Source organism: Coptis chinensis, chromosome 8 (genome assembly GCF_015680905.1).
Source record: "Coptis chinensis isolate HL-2020 chromosome 8, ASM1568090v1, whole genome shotgun sequence".
Taxonomy (NCBI): Eukaryota; Viridiplantae; Streptophyta; class Magnoliopsida; order Ranunculales; family Ranunculaceae; genus Coptis; species Coptis chinensis.
In genome coordinates this window covers 72,983,518-73,000,578 of record NC_141463.1, presented here as the reverse complement: position 1 = coordinate 73,000,578, position 17,061 = coordinate 72,983,518, and the positions used below count along the sequence as shown (strand labels likewise).

The 17,061-nt window shown below is 37.9% G+C and overlaps 3 protein-coding genes across 3 annotated transcripts; all 3 read right to left on the bottom strand.

Annotated features, from left to right (window-relative positions):
• Window positions 1-3,036: 3,036 nt before the first annotated feature.
• On the bottom strand, window positions 3,037-10,866 carry LOC147482884 (uncharacterized). The gene is made up of 2 exons (XM_086576466.1): window positions 9,665-10,866; window positions 3,037-3,600 (listed from the first exon to the last, which is right to left on the bottom strand). Exons 1-2 carry the CDS (start codon window positions 10,376-10,378, stop codon window positions 3,412-3,414), a joined length of 903 nt encoding a protein of 300 aa, XP_086432592.1. The 5' UTR covers window positions 10,379-10,866; the 3' UTR covers window positions 3,037-3,411.
• Window positions 10,867-11,358: 492 nt separating this feature from the next.
• Window positions 11,359-13,291, bottom strand: LOC147482883 (uncharacterized). The gene is made up of 2 exons (XM_086576467.1): window positions 12,289-13,291; window positions 11,359-11,747 (listed from the first exon to the last, which is right to left on the bottom strand). The coding sequence occupies exons 1-2, from the start codon at window positions 13,024-13,026 to the stop codon at window positions 11,559-11,561; spliced, it is 927 nt and encodes a 308-aa protein (XP_086432593.1). The 5' UTR covers window positions 13,027-13,291; the 3' UTR covers window positions 11,359-11,558.
• Window positions 13,292-14,276: 985 nt separating this feature from the next.
• On the bottom strand, window positions 14,277-16,853 carry LOC147482882 (large ribosomal subunit protein uL1). The gene is made up of 5 exons (XM_086576468.1): window positions 16,714-16,853; window positions 16,219-16,438; window positions 15,502-15,667; window positions 14,921-15,126; window positions 14,277-14,541 (listed from the first exon to the last, which is right to left on the bottom strand). The coding sequence occupies exons 1-5, from the start codon at window positions 16,716-16,718 to the stop codon at window positions 14,488-14,490; spliced, it is 651 nt and encodes a 216-aa protein (XP_086432594.1). The 5' UTR covers window positions 16,719-16,853; the 3' UTR covers window positions 14,277-14,487.
• Window positions 16,854-17,061: the final 208 nt, after the last annotated feature.

Below are 17,061 nucleotides of genomic sequence, written 5' to 3'. Positions count from 1 at the left end.
AAAAATAAAACAAGAGTCTCAAACAATTTGCATTTAGGTAATGAGGGATTTCAAAGTCACAAAAAAAATGAACTTCTAACTAAATTTAGTCCAAACGACCCAGCAAAGTAGTTTTATAGTGTCCCCAAACGACCCAGCTATATGTCGTTCCATAGTGTCCCCAAACAACCCAGCCATGTCATTCCATAGTGTCCCCAAATGACCCAGCCATGTCGTTCCATAGTGTCCCCAAACAACCCAGCCATGTCGTTTGGCCTAGGGTTTTGCATTCATTCATTCATTCATTCAATCAAGTGTTTTGTATTCATTCTAATCAAGTGTTACCTCATTATTTAGGTTTGCACTTTGTCGTCGATGATTTCTCGGCATCTCATTTACTCGACTAGTCGTATCTTCAAATTCTTCACCTTCACCTTCAACATTTTGTGCCACTTCTTCACTTTCAACATTTCTTCTATTTTCTCCTTCTCTAATTTGTTGTTGCACCTCAAACATTACCTCAAATGCTTCTTCTTCATTTTCATGTTCCATTTAGAAAAACTTGAGTATTCTAATATATAGAGAAACTTAAGTATTTAGAGAAACTTGAGTATTCTATGTAAGGAGTAAGGATTTTGATGAAAAAAGGAGTAAGGAGGAGTAAATGAGAAACTTGAGTATTCTATGTAAGGAGTAAGGATTTTGATGAAAAAAAGAGTAAAGAAAATGAGTAAATGAGAAACTTAAGTATTCTATGTAGAGGAATTTGAAATTTTGATATATTTCAAATTATTAAGTGAAATATGTTTGTAAACCCTAAACCCACCAAACCCTAAACCCCAAATCCCAAACTATTTTATTATTCACAATTGAAAAAAAATAGAAAATAACAAGTTTAGATATAAAATAAATTATTATTTTAGATTTGGATAATTTAGTAAAATATGTTTGAAATTAAAATTTTTTTATGTCGGTACAAAATTTGTAAACCCTAAACCCTAAACCCCAAACCCCCAAACTAGTTTATGATTCACAATATGAAAAAGAAAATAAAAAATAACAAGTTTAGATATAAAACAAATTATTATTTCGAATAATTAAGTGAAATATGTTGGTACGAAATTTGTAAACCCTGAACTCCAAACCCCAAACCCCAAAATAGTTTATGATTCACAATTGGAAAAAAAAAATGAAAAATAACAAGTTTAGATATAAAACAAATTATTATTTTAGATTTTGGCATGTTTGATTACATTATTTTAGATTTTTGCATGTTTGATTACATGTTTTAACTTGGTTATATAGATACTATGTCATAACATATAAATAGTACATAATGCATGTAATTGTGTTGGAGTAACTAATTATGTTGTTCCTAACCCAATTTTTTAAATCGGATTTCAATTTTCCTAATTCAATTGGGATGTGTTGATAATTGATCATTACTAATTCAATTTTGGAGATAATTGTTTAAATGAATTATTGTACAATTACGATCGATTAATGATTTGTAGTATAAGAAAAGTGTTCGGTGCTTATGTATGTATAAGAAAAGTGTAATTGGTGTTTATATAATCAATTTTTATTGGTTAATCCGGGCAAATCATTGGTTAATCAGGAATTTCCTTGGTTTTTATAACTTCTCAATTATTTTAGTCCAAACGACTTCACCACATCGGCCCATAGAAGCCCTAAACGATGTGACCAAGCCATTTACATGCACACTCAAACGATGTGACCAAGTCGTTTAAGTGCACACTCAAACGATGTGGGCAAGCCGTTTGAGTGTACACTACACTCAAACGGCATGCTCCACTCAAACGGCTTGCTCAGACCGTTCCATGGAATTCCAGAGAGCCAAGTTTTAAACGGCAGGCTCAGACCGAGTTCGTGTACTCTTAACCGATGTGGTGAAGTCGTTTGCATGCACACTCAAACAATTTGGTCAAGCCGTTTGAGTATACACTCAAAGTACACTCAAACGACATGGCGGGATCGTTTGAGTGTCATGTCATTTGAGTGTATACTCAAACGACACGGAGGGATCGTTTGAGTGCACACACTCATACGGCCCCGAGGGGTTCATTTTGGCGAGACCAATTGAATTGGTTGTTGGGCCTAGACTTTGATGGCAAACTTATAATATGACAAACTCGTAAAAAAAAAAAAAAAAAAAAAGGTTGCCCAATCTAATTTGATGAGTGGCCGATGGAATCACCTCTTTTTTTGGTAACAAATTCGAAGTCAAGTGCAGTAATTATGCCATTGCTCGCCTAAAACTAATGGGGTGAGAGTATGACATTTCACAACCCCAGCGTACAACCCGCGTACAATGCCAACATCTGTCAAAAATCACTAAACTCGGCTATTGAAATTTCTACCAAACGATTAGCGAAAATAAATAAATAAATAAATTCTACCAAACTTCTTTCGAACAACTAAATAATGTCTCGTACATTTGTTATTTTCATTTGTGAGGGTACTCTCTTTGAACCTTGCTGATTTCATCAAAGATCGAAACTGAGTCAAAGGAACCAAAAAGAAACTGTCTAGTTGCGCACCAACTAAAATGTATCATTGGAGAGAGTAGTCTCTCCCTTGTAAAATGTCGGTCCCAAGTCAACAACTATACAACAAGTTGCTTGGCACCATAAATTGCCTAACAATGAATTATGAAATACTTGAGAGGCACCATAAATTGCTTGGCACCACGTACTCATACCCAATTTATCATCTACGTTGAAAAATTATGAAATAACTAGAAAAACACAGCAGCAGTATTATCAGAAAAACATAACATTAAATATCTGGTTCTTTCCCAAGAGATAACATTGTAGGATGACTAGTATGTTATAGTATGTATGTTAGGCTTTGAAACCGGTCCATATAATGTCGTTCCTCTTTTTAATGATCTAATTGTTAGAGAGGTTTATTTATAAGGTTTAACTTTTTACAAATAATAACATGTGGGGGGTCTGCTTTAACTTCAGCTTAATTTTTCAAAAAAAATAAAAACAAATTCAGAAAATGCTCCACGATTGTATTACCAAACAAGTATCAAAGAAGAGAATCAATCATCAGATCGTCGATCAGCAGCAGCTGTGCTGTCATAACATGTGAACTTCTCTGTGAAATTATATATTCATCGAGTTTTTTGATAGATACAACAGGAGACGTTGTATATGCCTCACAAGCTGGTATCATAATTTTGACGTATTCTAATTATAAGCCCACTCTATTCAAAGCACTATATATTTGACTGGGAGCGCATACCAGTACAACTTTTTTTTTGGCAACTGCATACCAGTACAACTGAACAAGTGTAAACTGGTCAGAAAGTTCAACTTACAGAGCCAAGGACTGACAGTTCAATAGCTCAAACATGTATATAAACAATAAATAGAGGCCGGCTATGTGAACGTACACCTTGTGTTAAGAGTTGTTACGTTGCAAAAACTCTTCTATTGCTGACCGAAGAGAACGATTGGGTGTGAGATTCCGATGTTCAAGCTCAAGGTTTGTCATGGGAGAGGTATTGTGGCCACTGTCCAACCATCCATTCAAAGCTTCAGCTTCATATGTGAATCCATCAGCTGCTACTTGAGGATCACGCATTGTTTCCTGCAATTTGGGAAACAACCACTACATCAATAAGATAAGAAATATGTTAACGACGTGATTCTACAATATGCTCTTAAAAACAGCCATGTCGGGGCGTCAGTGAGTTCCCATATGACTAGAATAAAGTTCAGAGCAAGTTACAAATTAATGCAGTCCATATAGAGGCTTCAGTGAGTTCCCTAGCTAATGAGAAAGAATAGGTTAAGTAATTAACTAGCTTTGCGCAGTTCCGCTCCTTGACATCTCTGAAATTTCTGGAGTATTATTAGCTGATTACTTGTGGTTTAGATTATGTTAGAACCCAATCTTATAGGTAAGTGGAACCACCATAAGAGTGTTGGAGTTATCCCTCACATGCGGAGAGAAACTGAAGTTCTGTTTGCGTGAAGAAGTCGGAGCGCGCGCGTGTTCAGATTGGTCTTGCCCAAGGCGCGCGCCCATGCCGTGAACAATTTCCAGTACTTTTAGGGCGCGCGCGCTCAACATTGGCCTTACCGAGAGCGCACCCGCGCCCATGCCTATATTTGCATTCTAATTCGCTACAGTAACCACAAATTTGGAAGGGCAATATATAAACAGAAATAAGGTTTTGAAAAACCTAAGCAATACAATTGAAACCCAATCTTGAAAGCAATCAAGATTGAGAGATAACTTTTATAGAGAAACAAGTCTGTAAAGAGAGAGGAGTGATCTAGTAAGGTGAGAGACTGAAAGAAGTGATTGTAATCTTCCTTCCCACTTTATAAAAGGATTAGCTCTTGTGGAAGTAGGCATCATTGGCCGAACTACGGTGTATCTTTGTGTTGTGGTATGCTTGTTCTTCTCCTTACATTATTATCTATTGTTAATAGTTGTTTAGAGAGTTGGGCATGTTAGCTAGGTTGTAGTTAATATTTAGAATTGTCTGGAGATTGTTGTTGGTTCAAATACAAATTATCTATGTAGTGGGGATCGATTGGTATCGGTATTAACCCCAACAAGTAGTATCAGAGCCTTGGTTAGATTAACCTAGGGTGTTATCCAAACCTAGCCCAAAAGGTGTTTGAACAAATTCCTGAGAAGAGGTTTGAGTTGAAAAATAACTTGTAGAGATGGACAATTTCGTAAACACTCGCATAACGAGTCTGAATAGGAAGAACTACACTATTTGGAAAGTCAAGATGGAAGATTTGCTCTATTGCAAGGACTTGGCACAACCTATTGAGAATGGAAGAGAAAATTCAAATCGGTTGTTACGACTGAGTGGAGCAAGCTTAACAGAAAAGAAATTAAGTACATTCGACAGTGGATTGACGACAGTGTCTTTCACCATGTATCCCAAGAGACTATAGCTTTTGGCTTGTGGAAGAAACTCGAAGACCTCTATGAGAGGAAGTCAGGCGAGACAAAGTGTTGCTCGTTAAGAAGTTTGCCAACACGAAGTACCAAGAAAGTTATTCAATGTCTGAACATCTTAATGAAGTACATAATACCATCAATCAGTTGCATTTGATGAAGATTAATATGGGAGACGAAGTTGAGGCTTTGTTTCTATTAGGCTCTCTACCCGAAAGTTGAGAGACGTTAGCAGTTTCTTTACACGGATCAGCTAAGGATGGAATCATTTCCATGGAGATGGCTACCGCGTCTTTGTTGAATGAGGAGACTAGAAGGAGTTCAAGAAGCAGCTCCTCTCACACAAAGATCCTTGTCACAGAGAAACGTGGGAGAGATAGAAGCAAAAAATCATCTCATTCTAGAGGTGATGACAGAAGCAAATCTAGGGGTGAAGCTAAAACTCCTAAGGCAGAGAGGCAATGTTACTACTGTACCACCAAGGGTCACTTTAGATATGAGTGCAGAACACTGAAGAGGGATGAGAAGAATAAATGTATACATGAAGACATGGAAAAGAGGAACGAAAACTCAGGCAGAGATACTACCGCACTAGTCGATGATGGTCTAGTGGGAATTGTGTTAGATTGTGGTGAGTGCTATCTTAGTACATCATGCCAGGATACAAAGTGGGTGATAGATATAGGAGCATCCTATCACGTCACACCGCACAGGGGATTTTTCACTACCTACAGTGTAGTGAATATGGTGAAGTAAAGATGGGCAACAGTGGAGTCTCGAAGATTGCAGGCATTAGGGATGTTCATATAGAAACCAATGTCGGATACACCTTGACACTCAATGATGTAAGACATGTCCTTGACATTCGACTAAGCCTAATTTCCGTTGGGAAAGTTAGATGATGATGGCTTTGTAAACTTGTTTGGCAATGGGGTATGAAAATTGAGCAGAGGTTCCATTGTAGCAGCCAAAGGGAAGAAAACTTGCTCTCTTTACAAAACATAGGCTAGTTTGTGTAAAGCAGAAGTAAATGCGGCAGAAGAAGAAGCTTCCTCCGAACTATGGCACAAGAGACTGTGTCATATGGGCGAAAAAGGCATGGAAGTTCTTGCTAAGCAAAAGGCCTTGCCAGACATCAAAGGTACACATTTCAATAGATGTACTCATTGTTTGGTAGGAAAGCAACACAGGGTGTCTTTCTAAAGATTCTCGTCTCACGGGAAGGACAATGTCCTTGAACTAGTGCACACAGATTTATGTGGTCCTATAAAAGTAAAGTCCCACGGGGGAGCTTTATATTTCGTGATCTTCATTGATGATGTATTGAGAAAGGTATGGGCATATAGTCTGAAGACCAAGGATGAAGTACTTGGCGTGTTTGAAAAATTCCATAGCATGGTGGAAAGAGAGACAGGGAAGCTTTTGAAGTGTATTCGCTCAGATAATTGGGTCGTTTGAAGAGTATTGCCAGAGTCATGGGATTCGTCATGAGCAGACCGTTCCCAAAACTCCGTAGCAAAATGGTATAGCAGAGAGGATAAATCATACTATTGTAGAGAGGATGAGATGTATGTTGTCTCACTCTAAGCTACCTAGAAGCTACTTGGTCGAAGCAATGTGCATAGCCGTACATGTGATCAACCTATCGCCGTCGAAGCCTCTGAATAGTGATTATCCAAAGAGAGTATGGTCAGGCAGAGATATTGACTATGGATACTTGAGGATATTTGGGTGCAGGACATTTGTGCATATTCCGAAGGATGAGAGATCCAAGATTGATGACAAAGCCAAGCAGTGCATTTTTCTGGGTTATGGGGATGAGAAGTTTGGCTACAAACTCTATGATCCGATTAATAAGAAGATAATCCGAAGTCAAGATGTTGTGTTCTTAGAAGACCAAACCATAGCAGATTTCGAGGAGGGTGAGAAGCTAGAAGCTTTCACTAATGATCTTATTGATTCATAACCAGAAGTTCCTACTATGAAAAGTGTAGAAGGCATTGAGAATGCATAGAACCATGGGCTTGAAGCTCATGATGAAAATCCTATTGCTCATGATGGAATAGAACCTATTGATATAGAAGATGTAGATAAAGTGCATGAACCACCACCAGAGCAAGCAGAAGTGCATCCTCCTGAGGCACTAGCATATAGGGCAAGGAGGTCAAACAGAGAGAGACAAGCTTCAATCAGGTATTCACCACATACGTATGTTTTACTATCAAGAGGCTATGTACTATCAAGAGGCTCTTGAAGGTACAGACAAAAAGAAATGGTTGAAGGTCATGCATGATGAGATGGATTCTTTGCATAAGAATCACACTTATGACTTGTTATGAGTTAGTTAAGAAACTGGAAGGAAGAAAAATTTTCAAGAATAAATGGATCTACAAAGTCAAGCATGGGGAGAATAATCCACACTGCACCCAAAGCACAAAGCTCACCTTGTTGTGAAGAATTTGGTCAAAGGAAAGGCATTGACTTTGATTAGATTTTCTCTCCTATATTGAAGATGACTTCTATCCGAGTGGTATTGGGTATGACAGCAAGTATAAACCTGGAGGTTGAGCAACTAGATGTTAAGACAGCTTTTCTTCATGGAGACCTTGAAGAAGATATCTACATAGACCAGCCAGAGGGGTTTGAGGTCAAAAGCAAGGAGCACCTAGTATGCAAGCTGATAAAGAGCTTGTATAGGTTGAAGCAGGCACCGTGACAGTGGTACATAAAATTTGATTCCTTTATGGCGAAGCAAGGATACAAGAAGTCTGCTTCCGATCATTGTGTGTTTGTTCAGAAATTTCCAAATGGGAATTTCATAGTGCTTTTGTTGTATGTGAATGATATGTTGATAGTTGGCCCGAACATCAACAAGATATCCAAGCTGAAGAAAGACTTGAGTAAGTCCTTTGAGATGAAAGATTTGGGTCAAGCAAAGCAAATACTTGGGATGTGGATTACTCGTGACAGAAAGAGTGAGAAGTTGTGGTTTTCTCAAGAAAGCTACATTGAGAAGGTGTTGAAGAGATTCAACATGGATCAAGCAAAGCCAGACAGTTGTCCGCTTGGTGGCCAGTTCCATGACCAAAGAGATGTGTCCAAAAGGTGAGCATGAGCATAGTCAGATGGAAAAGATTCCTTATGCATCCGTAGTGGGCAGCTTGATATATGCAATGGTGTGTACAAGACTAGATATTGCTTTCGTCGTTGGTGTTGTAAGCTCGATTTCTGTCAAATTCAGGTAAGGAGCATTGGGAAGGTGTTAAGTGGATATTGAGATATCTCAAAGGCACTTCCAAATCGTGTTTGTGTTTTTGTGGAAGTAAGCCCTTACTTGAAGGCTACACTGATGCAGACATGACAGGTGATGTTGACTTGATGAAGTACACCTCCGATTATTTGGTTACTTTTACAGGGGGAGCAGTTTCTTCGCAATCTAAGTTGCAAAAGTGTGTTGTTTTCTCTACTACAGAAGTCGAGTATATTGCAGCCACTGAGTGTTGCAAAGAGATGATATGGATGAAGAGGTTCTTCGATGAACTAGGGCTAAAGCAGAAATAGTTTGTAGTTCTATATGACAGTCAGAGCGTCATCCATTTGAGCAAGAATCCGAGTTTTCATTCTAGATCCAAGCACATACATATGCGTTATCATTGGATTAAAGAAGTACTCGAAGACAAGCAGTTGTATATCGAGAAGATTCATACCGACAAGAACGGGTTGGATATGATGACCAAGGTCTTACCGAAAGGTAATTAGTTTGATGTTTGATTTGCTACCGCTGGAATGGTAGCACACTCCTCCTGTTGATTTGGAAATTGCATGGAGGTATCCCCCCTCACTGTTCGGGAGCGAGAGATTGTTGGAGTTATCCCTCACATGAGGAGAGAAATTGAAGTTCTGTTTGCGTGAAGAAGTCGGAGTGCGCACGCTCAGATTGGTCTTGCCCAAGGCTCGCACGCCCCCATGACATGAATAACTTCCAGTACTTTTAGGGCGCACGCGCTCGACATTGCCCTTACCGAGAGCACCCACTCCCATGCTTATATTTGCATTCTAATTAGCTACAGTAACCGTGAATTTGGAAGGGCAGTATATAAACAAAAATAAGGTTTTGGAAAACCTAAGCAATACAATTGAAACCCAATCTTGAAAGCAATCAAGATTGAGAGATAACATTTACAGAGAAACAAGCCTGTAAAGAGAGATGAGTGATCTAGTAAGGTGAGAGACTGAAATGAGTGATTGTAATCTTCCTTCCCACTTTATAAAAGGATTAGCTCTTGTGGAAGTAGGCATCATTGGCCGAACCACAATATATTTGTGTTGTGATATGCTTGTTCTTCTCTTTACATTATTATCTGTTGTTAATAGTTGTTTAGAGAGTTGGGCATATTAGCTAGGTTGTAGTTTATATTTAGAATTGTCTGGAGATTGTTGTTGGTTCAAATACAAATTATCTGTGTAGTGGGGATCAATTGGTATCAGTATTAACCCCAATAAAGAGAACAGGGACTAAGTGTTGTGGTGGAAATTATCCGAATCAGTATTAACCCCAACCCCAATAAAGAGAACAGGGACTAAGTGTTGTGGTGGAAATGATCCGAATTTCAATTATTAGCATTCGGATCCTTGAGAAGTTGAGAGGAGTGTCAAGGCTTAGTTTTAGGTAGCATTGTGGTGCTACAAAGCAACATGTAAAAGGAGTAGCAGTAAGCTCATTACTCACCTGGAGAATTGGACATAAGAAGTAGGAAGGAACCTCACGAAGCTCCTCTTCTCTTTCCCTTATTCCCTCAACTTCTGCAACAGCAGAGTCACGCTCCAGTTGCAACCTATCTCTTTCTTCTTTCAAACTTACCACCTCTACCTGCAGCAAGCTTTCTCGTTCTTCCACAAAATTCGCAAAAATTTCACTTGCCTCCTCTTCTCTCCTTTCCCTCATCAGTTCCTCATCTTCTTCCAACAGCAACCGATCACGCTCTCCTTCCAAATTTACCATATTTTCAAACTTGATGAAAAGCTCACTAGCCTCCTCTTCTCTCCTTTTCCTCATTTCCTCAGCTTCTCTAACAGCCTCGTCACGCTCCAACTTCAAACTGTCGTGTTCTTGTTTGAAATTCAGCAAGAGCTCAACAGAAGTGCCAATATTCTCTTCCAGATCATTTACCATCCGACCAGAGTCAACTATCTGGCTTTGAAGCACAACGTTTTGATCCAATGCAGAGATGAGTATATTTGTAACTTCTTCTAGCTGTGCATTCATGACCTTGTCCACAGCAGTGAGAATCTTCTCTGCTAACCCCTTTACTATCCGACCAGATTCAACAATCTGGCTTTGAAGCACAGTTTTTTGGTCCGCTGCAGTCATGAGTTTCCTCGTGACTTCATCTAGTTGAGCATTCATGAGTTTGTCCATGAATTCATCTAGCTGGTTTTCCATCTTTCTTTCTTTCTTTTATTTTCCTTCACCTGTTTGTTATCGATCTTCGATCGGGTATAAGCTTTCTGCTTTCATGATGCTCTTCTCTCAAAAAGGTGATATCATTGCTTGACCTTCGAGTTGACGAGAAAAGAATACTATTAAGTATGAAGAAGACTTTGTTGGGATCTTCGAAGCAGTTTCTTCAGGCCAATGGATTAAGTATGACACAGAGAAGACTGGAAGACGCCGGGGGAAATTACAGTCCTCATTCCTAATATTCAAAATGCTTTTATTTGCAAAAAGCCAACAACTTCCAAAGACAACTGGTAGGATTATGCTAACCTATTAGCAATGGCGCAAGAGAACAAGTACCCCCATACAAGACATAGTGCACAATGTCAGTATCTGTCAAAATTTCTATTAGAACTACTCAAAATTTGTTGAAATTGGAATTTGTCATCATTTTAATGATATTACTCGAAACGATCTGCTTTTCTATTTTTGAATGACCCATCAGTCTCAAATTCTCACTGCTTTTCTATTTTTGAAGTACCCATCAGTCTCAAATTCTCAATGTGCTTCTCCGAAACTAAATGCATTGGTGTTTGTCACGACCAGAACCATAACTGGCATTTTATTTGGTTTTATTACTTTACACATCGACATTCGACTAGTGCATTCTCAAAACCAATTAAAGAAAGATCAAAGCTAAAAAATTAAAAAGATAATTTCTAGTTGCACACCATCTCTTAAGTATTCGGGTACTAGAAGCCTATCATTGGAGAGCCAAGTCCCACACCAGTAAGACGTCGCTTTACTGGTCCCATGCATGTCCCAACACCTGTGCAGCTGATGTGCTGTCATAACGTGTGAACTTCTCTGTGAAATTATATATTCATCAAGTTTTTTGACAGATACATGCAACAGGAGAAATTGTCTGTGCTTCACCACCTTAATTGTATGCATTACTTTGACGTATTCTAATTATAAGCCCACACTATTTTAAGCACTGCATATCCTGATCGTAACAGGGGAGCGCATACCAGTATATATAAGCATATTGTGAACAGCTGGTGAACAAGAGTAAACCAGTCAGAAAGTTCAATTTACAGATCCAAGGATTGACACTTCAATAGCTCAAGCATGTAAATATTTACAATAAATAGATGCTCATACATATGTGAACATACACCTCATGTTAAGACCTATTATGTTGCAAAAACTCTTCTATGGCTGACCGAAGAGAACGATTTGGTGTCAGGTTGCGATGTTCAAGCTCAAGGTTTGTCATGGGAGAGGTGTTGTGGCCACTGTCCAACCATCCATTCAAAGCTTCAGCTTCATATGTGAATCCATCAGCTGCTACTTGAGGATCACGCATTGTTTCCTTCAATTTAGAAAACAACCACCACATCAATAAGATAATGTTAGGACAATAACATGCTGTTAAAAATAGCCATATAGGGGATTCTGTGAGTTTCCTATATGGCCAGAATAAGCTCTGCAGCTTTCCCTTTCCAGCCATAAATGGAACAAGGGGGGATGCAAGTTAGAAATGCAGTCTATATAGGGGATTCACTGAGTTCCCCTTCCAATGAGGAAGAGTAGATTAAGTAATTAACTAGCTTCCTGCAGTCCCGCTCCTTGACGGCTCAGGCTATTCAGGATTATCAACTGGTAACTTACCACTTGGTATTATGTTGGCATCCAATACTGATAGGGTAAGTGGGTAGAGTGCACAGGGACAAAGTGTCGATAGAGTGGGAGGGGGACGACAACAATTTTGACTTGTGAAGCGTAGTGGAAATTATCTGAATTTCAGCACTTAGCTTTTGGCTCCTTGACGAGGAGTGTTAGGTGCTTAATTAACATTGTCGTGCTACAAAGCAACAAGTAAAAGGAGTAGTAGCACTAAGCTCATTACTCACCTGAAGAATTGGACATAAGAAGTAGGAAGGAACCTCACGAAGCTCCTCTTCTCTTTCCCTTATTCCCTCAACTTGTGCAACTGCACAGTCACGCTCCAGTTGCAGCCTATCTCTTTCTTCTTTCAAATTTACCACCTCCAACTCCAAGATTTCTCGTTCTTCCACAAAATTCGCAAAAATTTCACTGGCCTCCTCTTCTATCCTTTCCCTCACTTCCTCATCTTCTTCCAACTGCAATCGATCACGCCCTCCTTCAAAATTTATCCTATTTTCAAACTCCATGAAAAGCTCACTAACCTCCTCTTCTCTCCTTTTCCTCATTTCCTCAGCTTCTCTAACAGCCTCGTCACGCTGCAACTTCAAACTGTCGTGTTCTTGTTTGAAATTCAGTAAGAGCTCAACAGAAGTGCCAATATTATTTTCCAGATCATTTACCATCCGACCAAATTCAACCATCTGGCTTTGAAGCACACCTTTTTTATCCAATGCAGAGAGTAGTATATTCATGACGTCTTCTAGCTGTGCATTCATCACCTTTTCCACAGCAGTAACAATTTTCTCTTCCAACCCCTTTACTATCCGACCAGATTCAACAATCTGGCTTTGAAGCTCAGTTTTTTGGTCCACTGCAGTCATGAGTTTCTGCATAACTTCATCTAGCTGGTTTTCCATCGTTCTGTTCAGTTCTTGTGTAGCTTTCGGCTTTCCTAATGCTCCTCTCTCTAAATGTCTTTTCATGGCTTGACCTTTGAGTTGACGAGTAAAGAAAAACTATTAAATATGAACAAGACCTTGTTATGGTTTTCGAGGCAGTTTCATCACGTCAAGGACGAAGTCACAGGATAATCAAATGGTTTTATTGTGAAACAAACTTCAATAATCACAATTTCCAAAGTCAAGTAAAATGACTAAAACAAATGCCTAAAACTAATGATAGACATTGATCAAGGTTTACTGTTGGTTTCAAGTCAAGAATAAACTATGCTTTCAAGGATACGGTTCTGCGATTTCTGGGCTGGTCTACTGTGATTTTGGGGACATAACTCTGTTAAACTCTTAGTAAGGGTCTAAACACTGCTTTTACTTTCCTATAGCTTAGGGTGAGGATCTCACTCACCTTCTATAACTATTTCTATTTCACTCTAATCAATTAATTTTAAATTATTAACAAAAAATTGATCAAGGTTTACACAAAAGAGCCACGCCTGAAGCGGGTAGGTTTCTTCAGAATTATATTCTGGCATTTCAAACCGAAATTTCTTTGAGACTTCCTAACATTTATTTTTTTGTTTTAAGAGAGTGCTCTCTTTTTATTTTTAACTTTTCTGATTCATTTTCACAAAAGATCCAAACTGACTCAAGAAACCAAAAAAAAACAACCTAGTTCTAGTTGGGCACTAAATAAAAAATATCCGAGAGAGTAGTCTCTCACATTTAGTCAATGAGCGGCCCCATGTTCCAACAACCATACAAGTTGCTAGGGCACGAAAAATTGTCTAACAACAACTTCGGGAGGGTTTCAACTTTAAATGGGGTTGCCACAATGAAAGATTCAATAAGGTTTGACACAAAGGTAACAATGGCCAAACTGACTCAAAATATGCTAGTCGGCAAGGACAATCACATCATGGTTACTTTTTCAAACTCCCCATTTTTGTCACCATTTTATAATAACCCCTCCTTTAAATATTACAATTTCTAATTCCATCCAAATTCCATTAGTATTTTATCTAATACCAAAAATACCTTTTAATTTGGAAAGTTTAGACAAAATAAAATACTCTTTTGAGAGTTTAAACAAAATATAATCCATTTTTGGGAGAGATACTTTTGGTATTAGATGAAATACCATCAGAACAAAAAGAAAATCATGATGTTTACAAATGTAAAGGGTTTATTATAAAGTGGTGACAAAAATAGAGAATTTGGACAAATTTTCTCAAATTAATCGTACCCAAATTATAATCTGCACTTCACAAATTATGATATAACTAGAAAAACACAACATAAGTATTATAAAAAAAACAAGACCTAATATTTTTGGTTCTTTCCCAAGAAAACTTCCAGAAATCGCTCCAAGATGTGTTACCAAACATAATATCAAAGATGACATTAACAAAAATTTCCACAAATTGTTCAAAACTTTTGCTGAAACCAACTTCCACTACACTGCGCACATATAACAAGTAAACAAACTTCTTAGAAGATGCGGTAAGGCTTTCCCATGGAGCTCTTCAGGTACAAGCACCTGACCTGATATCAACAATAAACAAATTAATGTTCAAATCAAAATACTAAATAATTTCATTTAAAGCATGACAGCAAAAAGATGTAATCTTCCAAGAGAATTCCTTGAGATAAATCAGTGCCGGCAAGTATATAACAGCAAATTACAGGATACAGTAAATTTGGCCATCACTATTATACGCACAATCCCCAAGAGCTGTGACAATTGAGTGAATGTCAATTCAGATTTGAAATTGCACTACGGGCATCTCCTCACAGTTATATTCATCATTGAGAACTAATCAATAAAACTTGATAGGAGAGAGAGAGAGAGAGAGAGATATGTATAATTCAAAAAGAAGAAGAAGAAGAAGAAGAAGAAGATATGTGAGTTTTCGGAACTTACATTTTGCCAGTTCTTCTTCAACAAGGACACAAGGAAGTTCACACTGAGTTGCACATTTTGGAAGATCTGCTTCTCATCCATACCAAGGTTCCCCACAGCAACTCCCATGCATAGAACCTTCTTCAGTTGAAACTTCACCATTGCCTTGGTCTCATTAACCTTTGACTCCAGCGATTCCTGATGAGTAACGAGAGTCGGGAACTTCCCTGCAGTATATAACAAAGTGTAAGAAATACACAACTAAGAAACTAGCAATTATCAGTAAGACAAAAAATACTATAATATATAGTAAGCAGTTGGCCCAACAATAAATAAGACACAGGTATTATTAGAAAGAGAGGTATCAGTGGCATGCTTATGACAAATACAATGATACACAAGTATATCCTACTTATGCATCAGTAGCTTCATCACATAATTAATGATCTGAATGGTGAATTGTTCTTATGCCCAACTGATAAGGTATCACCATAGCAATTGAATATAAAAGATGTAACGCAAAAATAGACAAATGCCTGAAATATCAGATAAAAGCTAAATTTGCCACTCCCACAAAGATAAGATCAATTAAAAAAACTTGCCTGCCTTGTTGAGACCAGGGCCAAGAAGACGGGGAATCTGCTTGATCACTGCTTCTGAAGCAAGAAAAGCATGGTACTTCTTTGCAAGCTTCTTGACCAGCTTTTTGTTCTTGTTGAGCTTTTTCAGTCCTTCGACATCCATATAGTCCAGTCCCATCTTCTCAGCCTGCAATAACAATCAGCCAAGGCGCATAAATAATAGCACTCCAAGTGATACTAACAATACATTCTTCAATTATGATTATATGGATTACAGGATAACAAAATTTAACTAGCATATGTCAAACCCAGCATTTCTCTCTGATATTATAACGGTAACTTTACAGAGTTGTCAATGACAATGAGAATAATCTCCTCATTCAGTAATATGGAAAACTTGTAGCATATCTAGGTCACTACAGCAATAAGGAAAAGTGTAAATTCAGTAGGAAATAATTAAACTTAATTAAATCCATGATTACTTTTTTTAGCAAACAAAAGAAATCCATGGGTCAAAAGTGCCTATATTTAAGTTACAAAATTTTTTATTCAGTAGCTAAAGATACAAAATTACTCGGGACAAAAAATAATAAAAAGTAAATCACTTGTGATCTTAATTTAGAGATTAGACAAAAATTCAATGGAAGCACTCAAACAATTTGTCTCACAAGTCATAACATACACATGAGAAATTTACTTCTGTATAAAAAAAAATATTTCAAGTACACCAATACTTACTTCTTCAACGTGTTGAGCGTCACCAAGCATGCAGACCTTCATCTTAGGCCGAGGGATATGGGGAAGCTTCACAGAACCACTGAAACGCTTGTCTTTCTGTGGGTCATAGTTCTTCAGCCCAATCTGAAGTTCAACTGTTTCCACAAATTTTCGTTTCTTTTCCTTTGCAGCAGTCACAATCTGGGTGATACCTTCTCTCAATACATCACTCTGAAGCTTACTGAAAATGTAGAAAAGAAAACATTGAATGACATCAAGCAACTTATGCCATGCCACAACCTGTTTTACGTACTACCTAAGTATTACAGTGTTCACTTGAGTTATATTCATCACTAAAAAGGCTTACAAAAGTCACAGCTAGTTTATGACTGCAAATCTTACAAAAAGTTAACATTTTTCATAAGCAAATTTATTTATTTAACATTTTCCAACTTATCCATTTACAAAAACTGAAATATATAACATTTAGAAACTCGAAAAGATCAAATAAATTACCTCATTTTGAAAAACCTGAGGAGAAAACCAAACAAATAAAAAATATTAGTAAAGTAGATCTAGTGTTGTTGTAAACAGATGGATGAGAAAATGAATCGTGGCTTACTCTGATGAGTGTGACCGAAAACCCTAAACTAGGCTTCTCTCTCTTTATATATATATATAAACCCTAAATTCTTCGCGTGAATTGTCCTTTTTATCCTTGGCAATCTGGTTGGACTTTTAGGTCTGGGCCGGCCCATTGTGTACCCTGGAGGCCTGGACTCTCTCTCTATCTTTGTTTTCCCATTTCATGAAAACTCTTTTCTAGTAGAAGAAACGAAAGGCATTTCCATTGTCATCGATCTC